This window comes from Ranitomeya variabilis, chromosome 1 (genome assembly GCF_051348905.1).
Source record: "Ranitomeya variabilis isolate aRanVar5 chromosome 1, aRanVar5.hap1, whole genome shotgun sequence".
NCBI lineage: Eukaryota > Metazoa > Chordata > Amphibia > Anura > Dendrobatidae > Ranitomeya > Ranitomeya variabilis.
The window spans coordinates 588,501,102-588,519,705 of NC_135232.1; the positions used below are offsets into that span (position 1 = coordinate 588,501,102).

An 18,604-nucleotide genomic window follows, 5' to 3' on the forward strand; every position below is an offset into this window, starting at 1 on the left:
ACCACAAAAAGAGGAAAAATTCCTCCAATATTCAAGAAAAAACAAAAACAGGCAGAGATGCTTATGTAGCGCCCCCACTGCCGCAGGGCCGAGGGGTACCCGGTACCGGGCCTCTGAGTCTCTGCTCTGGGGTTATCACGGTGGCTAGACCCGGTCCGTGACCCTGCTGAGGGGCGTACAGTGATAGATGTAGATAGTGGTGGTGGTGCGGTGCAGTAAATAACGAGGACACCAGGTTGCAGTCTCTTTACCTCTTTACTGAAGGTCTCTGGGTCCTCAGTCCGGAATATGATTCACCAGGCTGCGCAAGTCCGGCCGGTCCGATGGCACCTCCAGAGTTCTCCTTGCAGGTGGAAATCTGTGCCTTCCTACTAGCGCTATGTGTTGTGGTCCTCCCCTGCTGTGCTTACGGGATAGTCCCCACAACTGTTGTGTCTGTTTCTCGTGTTCCCTCACAACAACTCGATTAGATGATGTTCTGCTAATCCTCCGTCCCTCCCGGTGTTATGGTTGGGACGCACCCGTATGACGGGTAGGCTCGGAGCTCTTCCGGGACCCTAGAGTCGCCCCTCTCCACAGGTTGCCCCCCATGTCTGCATAGGTGATTTAGGTGAGACAGCCCACCTGTGGCTGACTGTCCTGCCGTTGGTTTGAAGTATTGCCTGGACCTAGATATATGAATACTTCCTCGGCGTTCCGGCCGCCGGTTGTGCGCCTCAGTAGGATGTTGCCTTGGTCTTACAGCACGACTCCTACTGGTATTCTCCTTCGTGCTTTGATCTCGTTTCTCACTCAGCACAATATATCTCGCTTCTGATCCTCTCTTAGGGCACCGCCGCTATGCTGAGCAGGAACGGTCCCGTGACGTTCTCTCTTGTTGCCAGGCCTCTGTCAGGGTCCCAAACCTGACAGAGACCCTACCGAATCTTCCCCACAACACCCTTTGCCACCAGGTGTTGTCTGGTTCCAACCCAGTCAGCTTTCTGAACTAACTTCCTGCCTGACCCCCAGTTTACCCACACGGTGAGGAGTGGTCTAATAAATAGCACCCTTAGCTCCCCCTGGAGGCCCGACTGTGAAATGTATTGGTGTATGTGATACCTGGTCAGAAGAACTCCTTCAGTGCCATCAGACGTACCATAGCCCCCCTTAGCGGCGGAGCCACAGTACTGCAACGACCAGGACTCTGGGGCGCTGCACTTACTTGTCTAACTGGGCCTCGACACAAATGCACTAACAGGGTGCAGTGGACCCAAGTAAAATGGCAACTGCACAGGTGCAATATTACCAAATGAGACAGCCAGCCTTCAATCAGGGATTGGCTGTGTGGTTTGTGGTTTTTGTTAGAGTAGGACTGGCAAGTGTAAGGACCCTTGACGTGGGTTGCCAGCGTACGTATTATGGCCAGAATATCAACCAATACATTACATATATTTATGTTTTTGTGCACTTTATATTTTTTTGGGGGTGCAGTTGGGCCCAAATGGTTCTGTAAACTGTGGCCACTGTTCACACAGGATGCATCATAGTTAGCACTGGGCAGCCCGCCATAGGGCGTCATTAATAGGCTGAGAACCAGATGCTCTGCATTCCCTGTGTGAACATTGCCTCATACAGATTATATTTTTTGCACTGGTGTGCCACCCGGCCAATCTCTGATTGAAGGCTGGCTCATTTGGTATTTTTGCATCTGTGCAGTTGCCATTTTACTTGGGTCCATTGCACCCTGTTAGTGTATTTGTATTGACGCCCAGTTAGACAGGTAAGCATCTCTGCCTGTTTTTGTTTTTTCTTGAATATAGGAGAAATTTTCCTCTTTTTGTGGATTTTACAGTAAGTGATTCATTCCTGGAATTAGGGTATTTGTCTCTACATCATGCTGCTCTCAGATTACATAGCAATAATTTGATAATTTAATTAATATTTTAATTTAAAGATTCCCTTTAAAGGAAGCAAATTTCTATACTTCTCCCAGCATTAGTACGTTGTACTTTTGTTTTTGCTTTATCAAAATATTTTTATCTTTCTCCTTTGAATTTGTAGATATAAGAAAAAAGAAGATGAAGGATACTTGTTGCTTGATGTGCATCATAATCTGTAAGTTGATTATCCTAAGGTTTAAATAAAATAAGTTTACTAATTTCGCAATTCTCAGTTCAGTTTGGAAACCTTAAGGCTACATGCCCACAATCAGAAATAGCAGCGTTTTGGATGTTCTGCATTACAAACCCAGTGGATGGGATTTATGAAATGACTCAGGTTAAATTTTCAGTAAATTTCGACTTAAAAGAAACTTTTCACTTATGAATTTCTTTTAACCACTAAAATATCCCCCTGATTTAGGTCACAATGAAAGTCATAAAAACAAGTCCAAAATAAACAATTGCTTTTTTTTTTTCACTATATCACCTAACGAGTTTTTGCCAGTTTTTCAGTACATCATATAGTAAAGTAGATGGCATCTGTGAAAACTATTGTTGCAAAAAACAATTCCACATATGGGTATATCAATAGAAAAAAACAATAAAATGTTATGGTTCTTAGAAAAAAGATAGGAAAAAGCAAAAGTGGAATAATGAAAGTTAGCAGCGGAAGGAAAGGATTGAGGTTTGTTCACTCCCCATACAGATGGCATTGGGCACCAATCGATTTCTTAGTCATTTGGTGTTCATAGGAGGCAGAAATTTGCCCATGTAAATGAGTCTTATGCTATCCTTAAAGGTGTTGTCCAATCTGTGCAAAAACTCTGCATTAAAGTTTTGTGTGAGTTGATCACCAGGGTGCTCGTTGAAGTGGCTCCTTCTGAGGGCATTGAAGAGGTCATCTACATCCATGACATCAAGGCTTCTTGCAGTGGCTCCTCTTCTTTGGGCATTGAGGAGGCCATGTTCATCTATGACATCAAGGCTTCTTGTAGTGGCTCCTCTTCTTGTGGCATTGAGGATGTCATCTCCATCTATCACTTCCAGCTTTATCCTCGTGGTTCTTTGTAGTGTGACACATGTGAGACTGTCTGGTGATCCTTTTGGTATGTTCATTTGTGGAATGCCTGCTGATTACAGATTGCATCAGCCCCTGTGGTGTACTAGTCTGCGTTACTTGGAGGACATTTATGCAGTCTAATTGAATTAGTGATTTGTAGGTGTCCTCTTGCTCAATGGTCAGTTTCACTTCCTGGTTTGTACATAACCCGTTTCAGTGTGCTTATACAGCGGTGACATCACTGCTGTGCTCTGCTTTCACTTTACGGCCGGCACTCAGTCAGTGCGGGAAGCAGACGGCAAGGGACCTGACGGACACCGGAATGTGAGTATGTACTGTTTTTTTTTTTTTACTTTTACGATGGTAACCAGGGTAAACATCGGGTTACTAAGCGCGGCCCTGCGCTTAGTAACCCGATGTTTACCCTGGTTACCAGGGGACTTCGGCATCGTTGGTCGCTGGAGAGCTGTCTGTGTGACAGCTCCCCAGCGACCACACAATGACTTACCAACGATCACGGCCAGGTCGTATCGCTGGTCGTGATCGTTGGTAAATCGTTTTGTGAGACGGTACCCTTAGTGCAAGTGACAATCTTGTGTCCTTGATGGGAATGTAATCTATGCTGATAACTGTTGGTAACTCAATGGAGTTACTTAACGGAGTGTGGTGCCCTCACCCTGTGTTGTCTGAGTAGTGTTTTTCCCATGGTGAAGGAATATGGTTGTTCAGTAGGATGAGTCCAATTCCATGCAGACTAAAGATAGCCAGGCCAACTCACTGACCCTCAAGTCTCCACATGGGGGTTTTCTGTAGTGGCTTTTTCTGGGAGCAACAAAAAGGTTATCTCCGTCTATGACTAAATGGAGTTCTTTAGTAGTTTTTCCTATTCTGAAGGCCATTGAGAAGGTCATCTCTATCTATAATTTCCAGCATTGTCTTAATGGGGGCGCTTTGTAGTGACTCCTGTTCTGGAGGCATTGAGGAGGTCATGTCTACCTATGACTTCCAGCATTGTCTTAATTGGGGTCCTTTCTAATGGCTCATCTTTTGGAGGCATTGAGGGGGTCATAATCGTCTATGACTTCTAGAATTGTTGTCATGATTTCACCCTTCAGTGTGTCTGGGATACAGTTACTGATGGCTCAACCGTCCAATCTAGTACAGGGGCGTGCTGAAGCTGTCAGTACTTTGATTGACAGTTCAGTATCTGGTCTGGTGCAGGGGTGTGCTGAGCTGTCAGCTTGGATATACAATCTGAGACTGGAGGTGCTGGGCTGTTTCCAGGTATTCATTTTCTCAGGTGATTGCCCTGCTACTTAATTAGGGTGTTAGTCCCAGACCTCTGCCAGATGTAGCGTCAGCTAAGTGTGTTTGGTTTTCTATTTCACTAGTTTTTTGTTTGATGATCTTTTCTTACCTGCCCTGGGAACTTGTTCTGACCATATGTCTGTTTAATCCCTTTGCTCTGATCCGCTGTCCTCCTGGTATTTTTACCTTGAAACATTACCTGACTATGCTTTTGTCTCTTCTCTCTGTTTATGAAGTGCCCTCCTGGCTTTTGATCTCGTACTCTTTGATTTTCTCGAGTCACAGTTTGTCCATGAGAAGTGACCTAGTGTCACATTACGTCTGTCCCATACGTTTTTCTTCTTCGCCAGTTTAATTCCTGTTCACAGGCTTTGTGACCAGGTGGTGAATTTTATGCAGGTGACTCATAATCTGGCTATGGAATGCCAGAATATGGAATTATCACAATATAAGTTGCAAGGACAGATAATTCATTTTATGAATGCTTCCTGAAGCTTTCCACTGCTGGCAATGGATGTGATGTCAGTATCAGGATGTAATGTACAGTCGGTATCTCCCGGACCTGAATGGCCCTCCCTGATAAATTTTCTGGAGAAAAAGACCAGTGTAGGTTGTTCAGGAAGTGCTGCAGGTTATTTTTTACCCTGCCTCCCTGGTCATTAGGGGATGAGTTTCAGAGCATGGGAATAATTATGTCCCTAGTGAGAGGGGGTCCTCAGACCTGGGCATTTTCCATGTCTCCACAAGCCCCAGAACGGTCTTCTGTGGACACCTGATCTACGACAAACCTGACAGAATTCAGGTAATTGAGGCTAAGATCATGAACCTGATTCAGGGTGGTCATACAGCTGAAGGCTACTGCAGTTCCAGCAGTGGTCCACTGAAGTTCTGTGGAACGATGCAGCTCTCAGGTGCAAGGTCCACAAAGGCCTTTCTGAAACCCATAAGGATGCCGTGGTCATTCACAATGCTCCTAGTTCTCTGGTGGAGGCCATGACCCAGGTCATATGAATGGACCTTAGAATTCATGAGAGACATGGTGAACTGCAGGCTGTCTGTTATACTTCCCTGGAGCAGATCCATTTATAGGAAGGGGAGCCATTGGAGATTAGAGTTGCAAGTCTTCGCGTGGTGGAGAAAAAATGTAGACAAGAGCTTAGACTCTGTTTGTACTGTGGGCTCTCTGGACATTTTCTCAGGAATTGCCCAACTCATCCTCAGGCAATTAATCTTATAGGGGCATGCTGAAGCTGTCAGTACTTTTATTGACAGCTCGGTGACCGCTCTGGTACAGGGGCGTGCTGAGCTGTCAGTATATTGATTGACATCTTGGCTATTCAATCTGAGAATCTGAGGTGTTGGGGTTGTTTCCAGGTGTTCATTGTCCCAGGTGATTGCCTTGCTACTTAACTAGGCTGTTAGTTTCAGACCTCTGCCAGACATACAGTAGCTTCAGCTAAATGTGTTTGGTTTTCTATGTGCCTAGTGTTTTGCTTGATGATCATTCATTGCCTGACTTTGGACCTAGTTCTGACCATCTGTCAGTTTAACCCTTTTGCTCTGATCAGCTGTCCTCCTGGTATTTTGACCTTGGACCATTACCTGTCTACGCTGTCATCTCTTCTCTCTATTTATGATGTTCTCTCCTGGCTTTTGGCCTTTGACTCCTTGACTATCCCAACTCATGGTTTGGCCATGAGAATTGTCTTAATGTGGGTTCCTTATAGTGGCTCTTCTTCTGGAGGCATTGAGGAGGTCATCTCCATCTATTACTTCCAGCATAGTCCTAATAGGTGTTCTTTGTAGAGGCTCCTATTACTAGTGCATTTTTACCTCTTCAGGCATGAACATTTCTGGTCATTTTTGTCGATTTTTGTATTTTAACTCCCAATCTCAATCTCTTTTTGCCACAATCGATTTGAAGATTTTTATTGATTATGTATTGTTGAAGAATAGAAAGGATACACTAATGTGTTATGTGTTTGTCTAGTACTTTGTATTAGAATTACAGAAGGAACGCTCTTGAAGGGTACAGAAAATCTACAAAATGATCACATTTTCAAAGAAGCCCAGATAGCGGCATCTACTTGGGAAAAAGGTAAGTAGTATCCTTATTATTGTACATTATGTTTTGACTAAAGTAGATTTTTAGATAATAATTGGCCCAATATTTGTCCGGCCAACAGCTATCACGTCTGACTTGCCCATGCTTATAAAAGCTCAGATCAGCTGAGCATTCTCGTGTTCTTTATGGCAAGAACATTCTAAGCCGGCGCCAAACTCATTTATAAATCCAAATGACCCTAAAAGATAGAGAAAAAAAAGAGGAACAGGCGCCACGCATGATCTACAGTAAGTGTAGTAAAAGCTGCTTCTAGATTGCACGTTATACTGTAATAGTTGCACTCTCCAGAAACAGGTGAAATGAGGCATAAACAGGATCCCACAGGAATCCGGAGGAGGCAGACTGCAGCTCAACCAGCTGGGCTCACAGAAGGTTTCAGACAACCATGGTAAAGGCAGTCAAGACACAGAAAAACACCCATATAGTTATCGGCGCTTCCGTCACAAGTTTCTCGTGGATGTCAAATGTAATAATTTATTCAGGAGTTACAGGATAAAACAACGCGTTTCGACTCCAACATCCTGGAGTCTTCTTCAGGTTGTTAAAAAATATATATCATACATGAAACTCATTTGGCAGGAGCTTATCTACTTGCATACCAAAAGGATTGGTTTAAAAAATTGTACCTACTCAATCTTTACTTTCCCAACATCAATGATTGTGGACAGCTTCATCAGTTAGTCACCTGGAAAAGGGAAATTGTCACCTTCAGAAGACTTTTATCTAGTGTATAAAGGCGGCTTTAGAGCCATGGAGTGGCCCCCAGACGCAGGACGGCGGGGTACTCGGTACCGGGTCTATCGGTTTTGAGAATGTCACGGTGGCCTGACCTGGTCCGTGGTCCTGCTAAGGGGCGCCCAATAAAAGGTATAGGTGGTAGTGTAGGTCGCAGTATATAATGAGGACACAGGGTTGCAGTCTCTTTACCTCTTTACTGAAGGCTTCGGCATCTGCAATCCAGAGCACTGTTAACAGGGCTGGCTGAGACCGGCCGGTCCGAAGGCACATCCAGAGTTCCCTTTGCAGGTGGTAATCAGTGCCTACCTACTAGCGCCTGGGTGTTGTAGTACTTCCCTGCTGAGCACCACGGGATAGTCCTCACAACTGTCGTGTATGTTTCTGTTCTTTCTCTCCGTCCCCCAGATGATATGGATAGGACGCACCCGTATGACGGGGTAGGCCTGGAGTTATTTTATAGGGACCCTAGAGACACCCCTCTCCCACAATTGCCTCCGTTGTCTTCATTAGGTGATTTAGGTGAGGCAGCCAACCTATAATTAACTGCCTGCCGTTTGTTTGAAGTAATGCATGGAGCCCAATATTTCCTCGGTGTTCCGGCCACCGGCTACGCGCCTCAGTAGGATGTTGCCGATCTCGGGGCACGACTCCTACTGGTTCTTTCGCCTTTGTGCTGTGATCTCGTTTCTCACTTCTCCACAATAAACCTCGCTTCTTATCCTTTCTTAAGATACCGCCGCAATGAAGTGCAGGCGCGGCTCCGTAACGATCTGTCCTTTTCGCTAGGCCTCTGTCAGGATCCCATCCCTGACAGGGACCCCTGTTGTGAACTATACTTCTTGGCTCCCTCTTGTGGTCACTAGTGATTTGGCACTTGGATTGTCTTTTACCAGGTTGTTACTCACCTGCTTCGTTAGGCCTGGGGTGTTGCTATTTAAACTTCCTGGATTCTCAGTCCAGTGCCTGGCATCGTTGTAATCAGTTCATTTCTGTTTGCTCCTGTCTTCAGGTCCTGGTTCTTTGCAAGATAAGCTAAGTCCTGCTTTCTTATTTTTTGTTATTTTGCTTGTTCATATTTTTGTCCAGCTTGTACAAAATGTGATTCCTGATATTGCTGGAAGCTCTAGGGGGCTGATATTCTCCCCCCTCACCGTTAGTCGGTTTGGGGGTTCTTGGATATTCAGCGTGGATATTTTGCAGGGTTTTTTGCTGACCATATAAGTCATCTTACTATTTTCTGCTATTAGTCAGTGGGCCTCTCTTTGCTAAAATCTAGTTCATGCTTACGTTTGTCTTTTCTTCTTACCTCACCGTTATTATTTGTTGGGGGCTTGTATTACTTTGGGGTCTTTTCTCTGGAGGCAAGAGAGGTCTTATTTTCCCTGATAGGGTTAGTTAGTTCTCCGGCTGGCGCGAGACGTCTAGGATCAACGTAGGCACGTTCCCCGGCTACTGTTAGTGTTTGTGCTAGTATCAGGTATATGGTCAGCCTAGTTACCACGTCCCTATGAGCTGGTATTTATGTTTGCAGACTTTGCTGTAATCTCTGAGATCCTTGCCATTGGGATCATAACAGACCCCCCTGAATCTTCCCAAGCAACCCCTTCTCTCACTAGGTGTTGCCTGGGCAAAACCCAGTCAGCTTTTTTCTGCCTAACTTCCTATCCAGCCCCCAGTTTTACCAGATTGTGAGGAGTGGCCTAATACATAGAACCCTTTGCTCCCCCTGGTGGCCAGAGTGTGAAGTGTAATGTGTGACTGTGATACCTGGTCAGGTGAACTCCTTAAGTGCCATCAGACGTACCATCACTCCCCTTAGTGGCGGAGCAACAGTACTGCAACGACCAGGACTCTGGGGCGCTGCAGCCATGATACACATTTGCCAATCTTAGCTGACAATCTAATCTAATGGGGAAATACCAACTCTTTTCAGATAATGTCTCAGGAAGATAAGTGCGATTTCAGACTGCCAAACATTTGTTCTCAGTGAGATAAGCTGCTGCCATAGGAGTCTGACAGTGGCTTTCTCATAAAGAACACAAGAGCGCTCAACAGATCTGAATGCTCCTGTCTATGGAGCAGACTGTGAAATAAGAAAAAAAAAATAAAAAATTAAGCATTAGTTCTAAACATATCATAGGAGTGTGCTATAAATATCCCACAACTGTGGGTCCCATCACTTGGACCAGCTTCTGTCTAGAGAATTCAGCCTCGATAAGCACCGTCAGGAAAGGAGAGGTGGCCTCACAGGCGTATTGCTCTCCATTTATCTTTATAGGATGCACAAAAACTGCTGAGCAGGTGTGCTTATCTCTTTCAGAGCTACTATTCACATGAATGGAGAGAGCAGCACTTTTATGCCACCTCTCATGAGGTGGGTATCTATCTGTCAATGCCCCAAATTTGACAACCCTTTAATAGTCTTTGGCCTTGAAGAAATACAAAGGTACTGGAGGAATGAGAGTTAGGACTGGTTCTGCCTAAGTAGAAGAGCAATGATCTATGGTAAAGAAAATTGTAAATGAGCTCTTTTCCAGGAGGAAAGAATACTCTCTTTAATAACTACTCTCAGTAGGTTTTGCTAGTGAGTTTTTTCTCCTTCTGGGACAGAGTTGACTGTATGTATGAAATAGGAGATTTGCCGAGGTATAGTGTGGGCCCAAAGATTTACATCAATGTCCTAGTGCAGTTTTAAACAATTTGGATCATGTACTAAGCCAAGAGGGCCGTCATATACTATCAGACCTTAGATAATCATTTATACTTTTTAATTTGTCAGGTAAGTTGAACAAAAAGACTATATTGGCTTTAAGAGGTACAGAGGTTATACTAGTAGTGGATGCCATTGGAGAAAGTGAAATACAAGACATCCAGTGGATCAAGAATGGGATCAATTTTGCTACGACCCAGACTTCGGAAGGTGTGACCATCAGAGACAGTAGCTATGATGGCAGACTGGGAAGTTCCAGTGATGGATCACTAATTATATATAAATTTGAAATGGAAGACCAAGGAGAATACAAAGCTGACATACTGATGAAAGACCTAAAGAAGGACAAAATTGTTTTTGTCTTAAACATTTCTGGTAAGTTTTACGTTGAACAGATTGCATATGTCTCTTGCTATTGCCAATTGCTTCTAAATAGATAAATGTCTCCAAAGGAATCTTAGAACAAGATTCGGCTTAGTTGTAGTGTCCATCTGTGGACAGATCTGTTCAAGACTTTCTGTAGGATCTGGTTAGATATGTGAGGTTTTAAGGACACAGCCTTTCTAAAATTCCCTTAGGAGATTCACGAGGAAGATAGAGAGGGTTTAGACACTGCATGTTGAGAACTTTAAAGAGGTCCTGTCACTTGCCAAGACTATGTAGTTGTTTCACCTGGTGTAAATCCTGCTGTTCTCCTGAAACCGGCAATGTATTTTTTTTGCTCCTGTGCCTCTGTTCTCCTGTGCCTCTCCATTGGCCCCTTCTTCCCTCTATATAAATCTAGTGTTTTTAGACAACTGGGTGTGGTCATTAAGAAGGCATCCACAGAAAAGAGTTAAGGACCTCCCCCACTTTGCTAAAAATGACTAGATTTATATACAGGGAATAAACACCAATATCTCAGAAACAGAGGAGCAGGAACAAAAGAAAACAATCCCGAATTCAGGAGAACAGTGGCATTTACACCATATCGGTAATTATGGCAAGTGACAAATCCCCTTTTATAAACTGCCCAAAGCTGATGATGATGGAAAAAGAACTGAAACAGATTTCTGTGTAGTCACCCAAACTTGTAACCTCCATCATGTAGGGTTGTGCTTATTTTATCAATACAAACACATTTAAATAAATGGGCATTGGGTCCTTTTCTTGAACCATAATGACATTTTGGAAAGCAGACCAACTTTTGAGCATCTCATCTAGTCACATCTTTTGCTTAGTTTCCTGTGGGTTTTCCTAGACTATCTTTATAAACAAGTGTAAAATAATTTAATTGATGTTTCCGCAAACAGTCACGTGACCCCGTTGTAGCCTTCGGTTATCAGATGGTGTATTATTAACGGGAAGTTTCTTAGAAGGTCAACTCTCAAAATATGTGGCTCTTCAGCACTGACATTATGTGTGTGGTCCAGTTCTAAGATGCGCATGCACAGTTTTCTGCTATTACCTGTACCATACTCTGATTGGTGGGTGCATTTAGTCAACCATGAAGTTGGGGGGCAGGGTCTAACAACATGAAGAACACAAACTGCATTGTGGGAAATGTAGTTTTGGGCTGTACACTGAACAGCAGGCATGCCTCTATCAAGGAGGTGCATAAGGAGAAAAAAAAATGGGAGTGCCACAAGTATGGTGTGCTAGAAAAAAATGAACAAAAAATGAAGGTTTGGTTCTTGTTCTTCTTGAAGAAATGTTCTATTCCTGTCTGATTGAGTTGAATGGATTCTTCTAGATTCTCACCGAAATAATCGCGTGGCAGTGGTTGTGACAGTGATTGTATTGCTGGTGGTAATAGCAGCAGGATTAGCCTTCATGCTGTGGAGGAAGAAGAAGAGGTGTCCTGCAAATTCCGTAAGTATAATTTCATTTCAATTTTGCTTTATTTTTGCTCTTTTTCCAGTGCTCAAAATGTATCGTTGTCTTGTGTATACAGCTCCAGTGCAGACTCATGCATTTTTACCCTTCCTGTTAACCCCTCCTTATGCTAATTTACTTTTTATGAATCAGTTGAGGTTTCCTCAAACATAAAAAATAACCAGGAAACATTCTAACCAATGGAAATCCAGTGATCACACCCGGTCACTATGAGATTTAGGGTCTTCCCCTTCATATTCCTATACTAATCAGTTACTGGGGAGATTATCTGATAAACTAGAAATGGCCTCTACATCTTGATGACTAAATAGATTTGCATTGTGGCACCAGCTTTAGTATGCAGGTGGACTAAGGCGGTGTGAACTTCCGCGACTGGCACTCAAATGTGAACATCCTGGGGTCCTTTTAGGATTCCTTGGGCCCTTCCACATGTGATACCATGGTGTCGTGGGGGACTAGTAATCCTAAGAGGTGCCTGGTATGCTGGCATTCGAGTACCAGTGGGGGAAGTATGCCCTGCCTTGGTCCAGCCAAGTACAGAAGTGGATGCCAGACTGGGTAGTGCAAATTTCTATCGCTTCAGAAGGTTCAATCATCACTTGCCTCAAAGTAAGCAAATTCCCAAAAATGTCATAGCAAGAATTAAGTATTGAAGAATATTTTCTTATGTTTTCAGCTATCTTATAGATATTTTTTACTCTCTTCCCAGAGGGAAATTCCAGTAGAAGAAGCAAGAAGTGACCCAGGTAGGATACATGTTTCCCACCATTGTCAATTGATCAAATAAGAGACTGATGAGATAGCTGATAATTGTTTGAATTTCCTGCCCCCCACCCAAAAAATAAAGAACAAAAAAAATAATGTATATACAGTAAAATTGTAGCAACCCAAACAGGGCAAATGCCTGGGTGAAACTACAAATCCAGCACCCCACAAAGCTACGTTTCTATTGATCAGTTGTCATTCTGTGTATTCTGCGGTTTCTGAATACTTAAAAGGTACATGAAACTGCATTGTAATCAAGTTCTGTAACTTGGCTCTTGGACACAACAAAAGGCTAGAAATGGCATTGGGAATTGTGGAAAAAAAAAGCTTTTTTTACTTAAAAAAAAAGCTCAAAACCGCTAACTTGTTTTTTTTCTCTGCCTGCTTTATGTACCTTTTATTGATGGAAAAATGTTAAAGCGTTTTTATATGATATTCTCAGTTATTTATTCTCATTTCCCTCCAGAAGGCAAGTCTGAGCTAGAGAAAGAAGAACTGAAAGAATTAAGAGCAAGTACTTGTGGTAATGTATTAATCTAACCAGCAATTGTTCCCAAAAGTTCCTAAGAAAAGTCATCTTTTTTGTTTCAATTGGTATAAAGAACTAGTCAGCCATTCCTTCAGTCTATGACCCAGAGCTCTTCTGCTCTTCTGCCCGAACTGATATTAGGAGGAAAGTATGTGTGAGAACACATACAGTGGGTACGGAAAGTATTCAGACCCCTTTAACTTTTTCTCTCTTTGTTTCATTGCAGCCATTTGGTAAATTCAAAAAAAGTTCATTTTGTTCTCATTAATGTACACTCTGCACCCCATCTTGACTGGAAAAACAGAAGTTTTGGCATATCTATTAAAAAAGAAAAACTGACATATCACATGTCAGTATTGAGTAGAAGCACCTTTTGAGCTAGTACAGCCATGAGTCTTCTTGTGAATGATGCAACAAGTTTTCACACCTGGATTTGGGGATCCTCTGTCTTTCTTCCTTGCAGATCCTTTCCAGTTCCGTCAGGTTGGATGGTAAACATTGGTGGACAGCCATTTCCAGGTCTCTCCAGAGATGCTCAATTGGGTTTAGGTCAGGGCTCTGGTTGAGTCAAGAATGGTCACAGAATTGTTTTGAAGCAACTCCTTTGTTATTTTAGCTGTCTGCTTAAGGTCATTGTATTGTTGGAGGGTGAACCTTCGGCCAAAACTGAGGTACAGAGCACTCTGGAAGAGGTTTTCATCCAGGATTCTTGGCCGTATTCATATTTCCTTCAATGACAACCAGCCGTCCTGTCCCTGCAGCTGAAAAACACCCACAAAGCATGATGCTGTCACCACCCTGTTTCATTGTTGTGATTGTATTGGGCAGGTGATGAGCAGTGCCTGGTTTTCTCCACACATACCAATTAGAATTATCACCAAAAAAGTCTGTCTTCGTCTCATCAGACCAGAGAATCTTATTTCTCATAGTCTGGGAGTCCTTCATGTGTTTTTTAGCAAACTCTATGCTGGCTTTCATATGTGTTGCACTGAGTAGAGGTTTCCATTGGGCCACTCTGCCATAAAGGCCCAAGGTGGAGGGCTGCAGTGATAGTTTACTTTGTGGAACTTTCTCCCACCTCCTTACTGCATCTCTGGTGCTCAGCCACAGTGATCTTGGGGTTCTTCTTTACCTCTCTCACCAAGGTTCTTCTCCCACGTTTGCTCAGTTTGGCTGGACAGCCAGGTCTAGTAAGACTTCTGGTGGTCCCAAACTTCTTCCATTTAAGTATTATGGAGGCAACTGTGCTCTTAGGAACCTTGTAATCTTTTGTAACCTTGGCCAGATGTGTGCCTTGCCACAATTCTGTCTCTGAGCTCCTTGGCCAGTTCCTTTGACCTCAAGATTTTCATTTAGTCTGACATGCACTGTGAGCTGTCTTATATAGACAGGTGTGTGCCTTTACAAATCAAGTCCTATCAGTTTAATTAAACACAGCTGGACTCCAATGAAGGAGTAGAACCATCTCAAAGAGGATCACAAGGAAATGGACAGCATATGACTTAAATATGGGTGTCTGAGCAAATGGTCTGAATACTTATTACCATGTAATATTTAAGTTTTTCTTTTTTAATAAATATGGAATCATTTCTATATTTCAGTCTTTTTCAGTCAAGATGGGGTGCAGAATGTGCATTAATGAGAAAAAATTAACTTTTTTGAATTTACCAAATGGCTGCAATGAAACAAAGTGAAAAAAGTAACAGGTCTGACTACTTTCCGTATCCACTGTACATAGTAAATGTAATGCATGTGTAGAAGCAGACATTTGAAGCTCAGCTGGTCTTGTTTAACCCCTTTACCCCCCAAGGGTGGTTTGCACGTTAATGACCGGGCCAATTTTTACAATTCTGACCACTGTCCCTTTATGAGATTATAACTCTGGAACGCTTTAAAGGATTCTGATGATTCTGACAATGTTTTCTCCGGACATGTTGTACTTCATGATAGTGTTAAAATGTATTTGATAGTACTTGTGTTTATTTGGGAAAAAAACGGAAACTTGGTCACAATTTTGAAAATTTCGCTTTTTTCCAACTTTGAATTTTCATGCCCTTAAATCACAGAGATATGTTCCACAACATACTTAATAAGTAACATTTCTCACATGTCTACAAAGTTGACTAGCAATTTCTCATTTTTACAACACCATTTTTTTAGGGACCACATCACATTTGAAGCCACATTGAGGGGTCTATATGATAGAAAATACCCAAACGTGACACCATTCTAAAAACTGCACCCCTCAAGGTGCTCAAAACCACATTTAAGAAGTTTATTAACCATTCAGGTGCTTCACAGGAATTTTTGGAATGTTTAACAAAAAATGTTTAGAATTGAGAGTCCTCAGTGGTTGATACCTTTTAATGGCTAACTGAAAAGATGGTAACAAATTGCAAGCTTTCGAGGCTACATACGTCTCTTCATCAGGCAAAGACTAAAACAAATTCTTTTAGTCGGGCATCTTTTTGCAGTAAAGGTTGTAATTTCCGTGCAGCTCCCCTTAGCGCCTCCAGATTTGGATTGTAGGTAACTACTAGAAGTACCCAGTTATTTTCTTCTTTAGTTTTAGTTTAGTCTCCAAAATCATAACATTATGGACATGAAATTACTTGTATTAAAGGGTAACTTCAAATTGCAGAAAGACAGGAGAGTCTGGGAATATAAACTGATGACGACCTTTGACACTCTAAATGCAGGAATGAATGTGTCACACGGATTTAAGTCTTTTTACATCAACTAATGAACCTGCCCATCAGACCATGTGGGGTCATCACAACAGAACCAGACCCTAATCACAGGACAATAAAACAATCCTTATCTAAGAATTGGCCCAATATTTATGGACATAACTGTTTATCACCCATGGTAATTCTGCTTCATGTCACCTGGCTTATCCATGTTTTTTTTCCCCTCTCCCTTTTTTTTTTTTTCCTGTGCTATGTTGTGCATAAATATGTGATTCTTCAGAATTTGTTTTAGTCTTAGCCTGATGAAGAGACGTATGTAGTCTCGAAAGCTTGCAATTTGTTACCATCTTTTCAGTTAGCCATTAAAAGGTATCAACCACTGAGGACTCTCAATTCTAAATATTTTTCTATCTACTGGCTAACACGGTACCAAGATATATTTCTTTCCTGTAACAAAAAATGAACATTTAACTTTTTTTCATAAAAAAAAATTTGTTTTATTTTACCAAGGGTAACAGGAGAACTTGGACCCGGAAAATTGTTGTACAATTTATCCTGAGTATGCCGATACCCCATATAATACCACTGTTTGGACGCATGGTTGAGCTCGGAAGGGAAGAAGCGCCATTTGACTTTTCAATGCAAAATTGGCTGTAATTGAGATAGGACGCCATGTCGCGTTTGGAGAGCCCCTGATGTGCCTAAACAGTGGAAACCCCCCACAAGTGACAGCATTTGGGAAAGTAAACCCCCCTAAGGAACTTATCTAGATGTGTGGTGAGCACTTTGAACCCTCGAGTGCTTCACAGAAGTTTATAATGTACAGCTGTGAAAATGAAAAATCATTTTTTCCCACAAAAATAATCTTTTAGCCCCCAATTTTTTATTTTCCCCAGGGTAACAGGAGAAATTGGACCCTAAAAGTTGTTGTGCAATTTGTCCTGAGTACGTTGATACCCCATATGTGGGAGAAAACTACTGTTTGGGCACACGTCGGGGGTCAGAAGAAGTGGCGTTTTGGAATGCAGACTTTGATGGAATGGTCTGCGGGCGTCACGTTGCGTTTGCAGAGCCCCTGATGCACCTAAACAGTAGAAACCCCCCACAAGAGACCCCATATTGGAAACTAGACACCAAGGAACTTATCTAGATGTGTTGTGAGAACGTTGAACCCCCAAGTTTTTCACTAAAGTTTATAACGCAGAGCCGTGAAACTAAAATATCTTTTTTTTCCACAAAAATGATTTTTTAGCCCCCAGTTTTGTATTTTCCCAAGGGTAACAGGAGAAATTTGACTGCAAAAAATATTGTGCAATTTGTCCTGAGTACGCTGATACGCCATATGTGGGAGAAAACTATTGTTTGGGCACACGTCGGGGCTCGGAAGGGAAGAAGCTGCGTTTTGGAATGCAGACCTTGATGCAATGGTCTGCGGGCGACATGTTGCATTTGCAGAGCCACTGATGTCCCTAAACAGTAGAAACCCCCCACAAGTGTCCCCATATTGGAAACTAGACCCCCCAAGGAACTTATCTAGATGTGTTGTGAGAACTTTGAACCCCGAAGTGTTTCACTAAAGTCTCTAACGCAGAGCCGTGACAATAAAAAAAATCATATTTTCCCCCCAAAATTATTTTTTAGCCCCCAAATTTTTATTTTCCCAAGGGTAAGAGGAGAAATTGGACCAGAAAAGTTGTTTTCCAATTTGTCCTGAGTATGCTGATACCCCATATGTGGGCGTAAACCACTGTTTGGGCGCATGGCAGACCTCAGAAGGGAAGGAGCACCGTTTTACTTTTTCAACGCAGAATTGGATGGAATTGAGATCAGACCTAATGTTGCGTTTGCAGGGCCCCTGATGTGCCTAAACAGTGGAAACCTCCCAATTCTAACTCCTACCCTAACCCAACACACCCCTAACCCTAATCCCAACCCTAACCACACCCCTAACCCCAACACACCCCTATCCCCAATACACCCCTAACCCTAATCCCAACCCTAACCATAACCCTAACCACGCACCTAACCCTAACACAACCCTAACCCTAATCCCAACCCCAACAAACCCCTAGCCCCAACACACCCCTAACCCTAAAATCCCAACCCTAACCATAACCCTAACCACACCCCTAACCCTGACATACCCCTAACCCAACCGTAAAAGTAATCCAAACCCTAACCCAACTCTGGCCCCAACCCTAACCCTAACTTTAGCCCTAACCCTAACTTTAGTTCCAACCCTAACCTTAACTTTAGCCCCAACCCTAACACTAACCCTAAATTTAGCCCCAACCCTAACCCTAACCCTAATGGGAAAATAAAAATAAATACATTTTTTTAATTTTATTATTTTTTCCTAACTAAGGGGGTGATAAAGGGCAGTTTGATTTACTACTTATAGCGGGATTTTATAGCAGACTTTTGTTTGGCAGCTGTCACACACTAAAATATGCTTTTTATTGCAAAAAATAGTTTTTGCATCACCACATTTTGAAAGCTATAATTTTACCATATTTTGGTCCACCGTGTCATGTGAGGTCTTGTTTTTTGCAGGACGAGTTGACGGTTTTATTGGTACCATTTTCGGTCACATGACATTTTTTGATCGCTTTTTATTCCAATTTATGTTAGGCAGAATGAACAAAAACCAGCAATTCATGAATTTCTTTTGGGGGGGCGTTTATACCGTTCCACGTTGGCAAAACTGATAAAGCAGTTTTATTCTTTGGGTCAGTACGATTACAACGATACCTCATTTCTATAATTTTTTTCTGTTTTGGCACTTTTATACAATAAAAACTATTTTATATAAAAAATAATTGTTTTTGCATCGCTTTTTTCTGAGAGCTATAACTTTATTATTTTTTCGCTAATGGCGCTGT

The 18,604-nt window shown here is 42.5% G+C and overlaps 1 protein-coding gene across 3 annotated transcripts in view; it reads left to right on the forward strand.

Annotated features, from left to right (window-relative positions):
* The window catches only part of LOC143807115 (uncharacterized), an 87,940-nt gene that overhangs the window by 45,409 nt on the left and 23,927 nt on the right, over positions 1–18,604 (forward strand). For 2 of the 3 annotated variants that reach the window (XM_077288377.1, XM_077288540.1), the window contains exons 2-7: positions 2,044–2,097; positions 6,281–6,388; positions 9,933–10,238; positions 11,596–11,714; positions 12,448–12,484; positions 12,970–13,026. In XM_077288377.1, coding sequence (XP_077144492.1) covers positions 2,044–2,097; positions 6,281–6,388; positions 9,933–10,238; positions 11,596–11,714; positions 12,448–12,484; positions 12,970–13,026 — 681 coding nt within the window. Of the gene's footprint in view, positions 1–2,043; positions 2,098–6,280; positions 6,389–9,932; positions 10,239–11,595; positions 11,715–12,414; positions 12,485–12,969; positions 13,027–18,604 lie in introns of all 3 variants that reach the window. The other variant, XM_077288459.1, reaches the window with a different exon arrangement.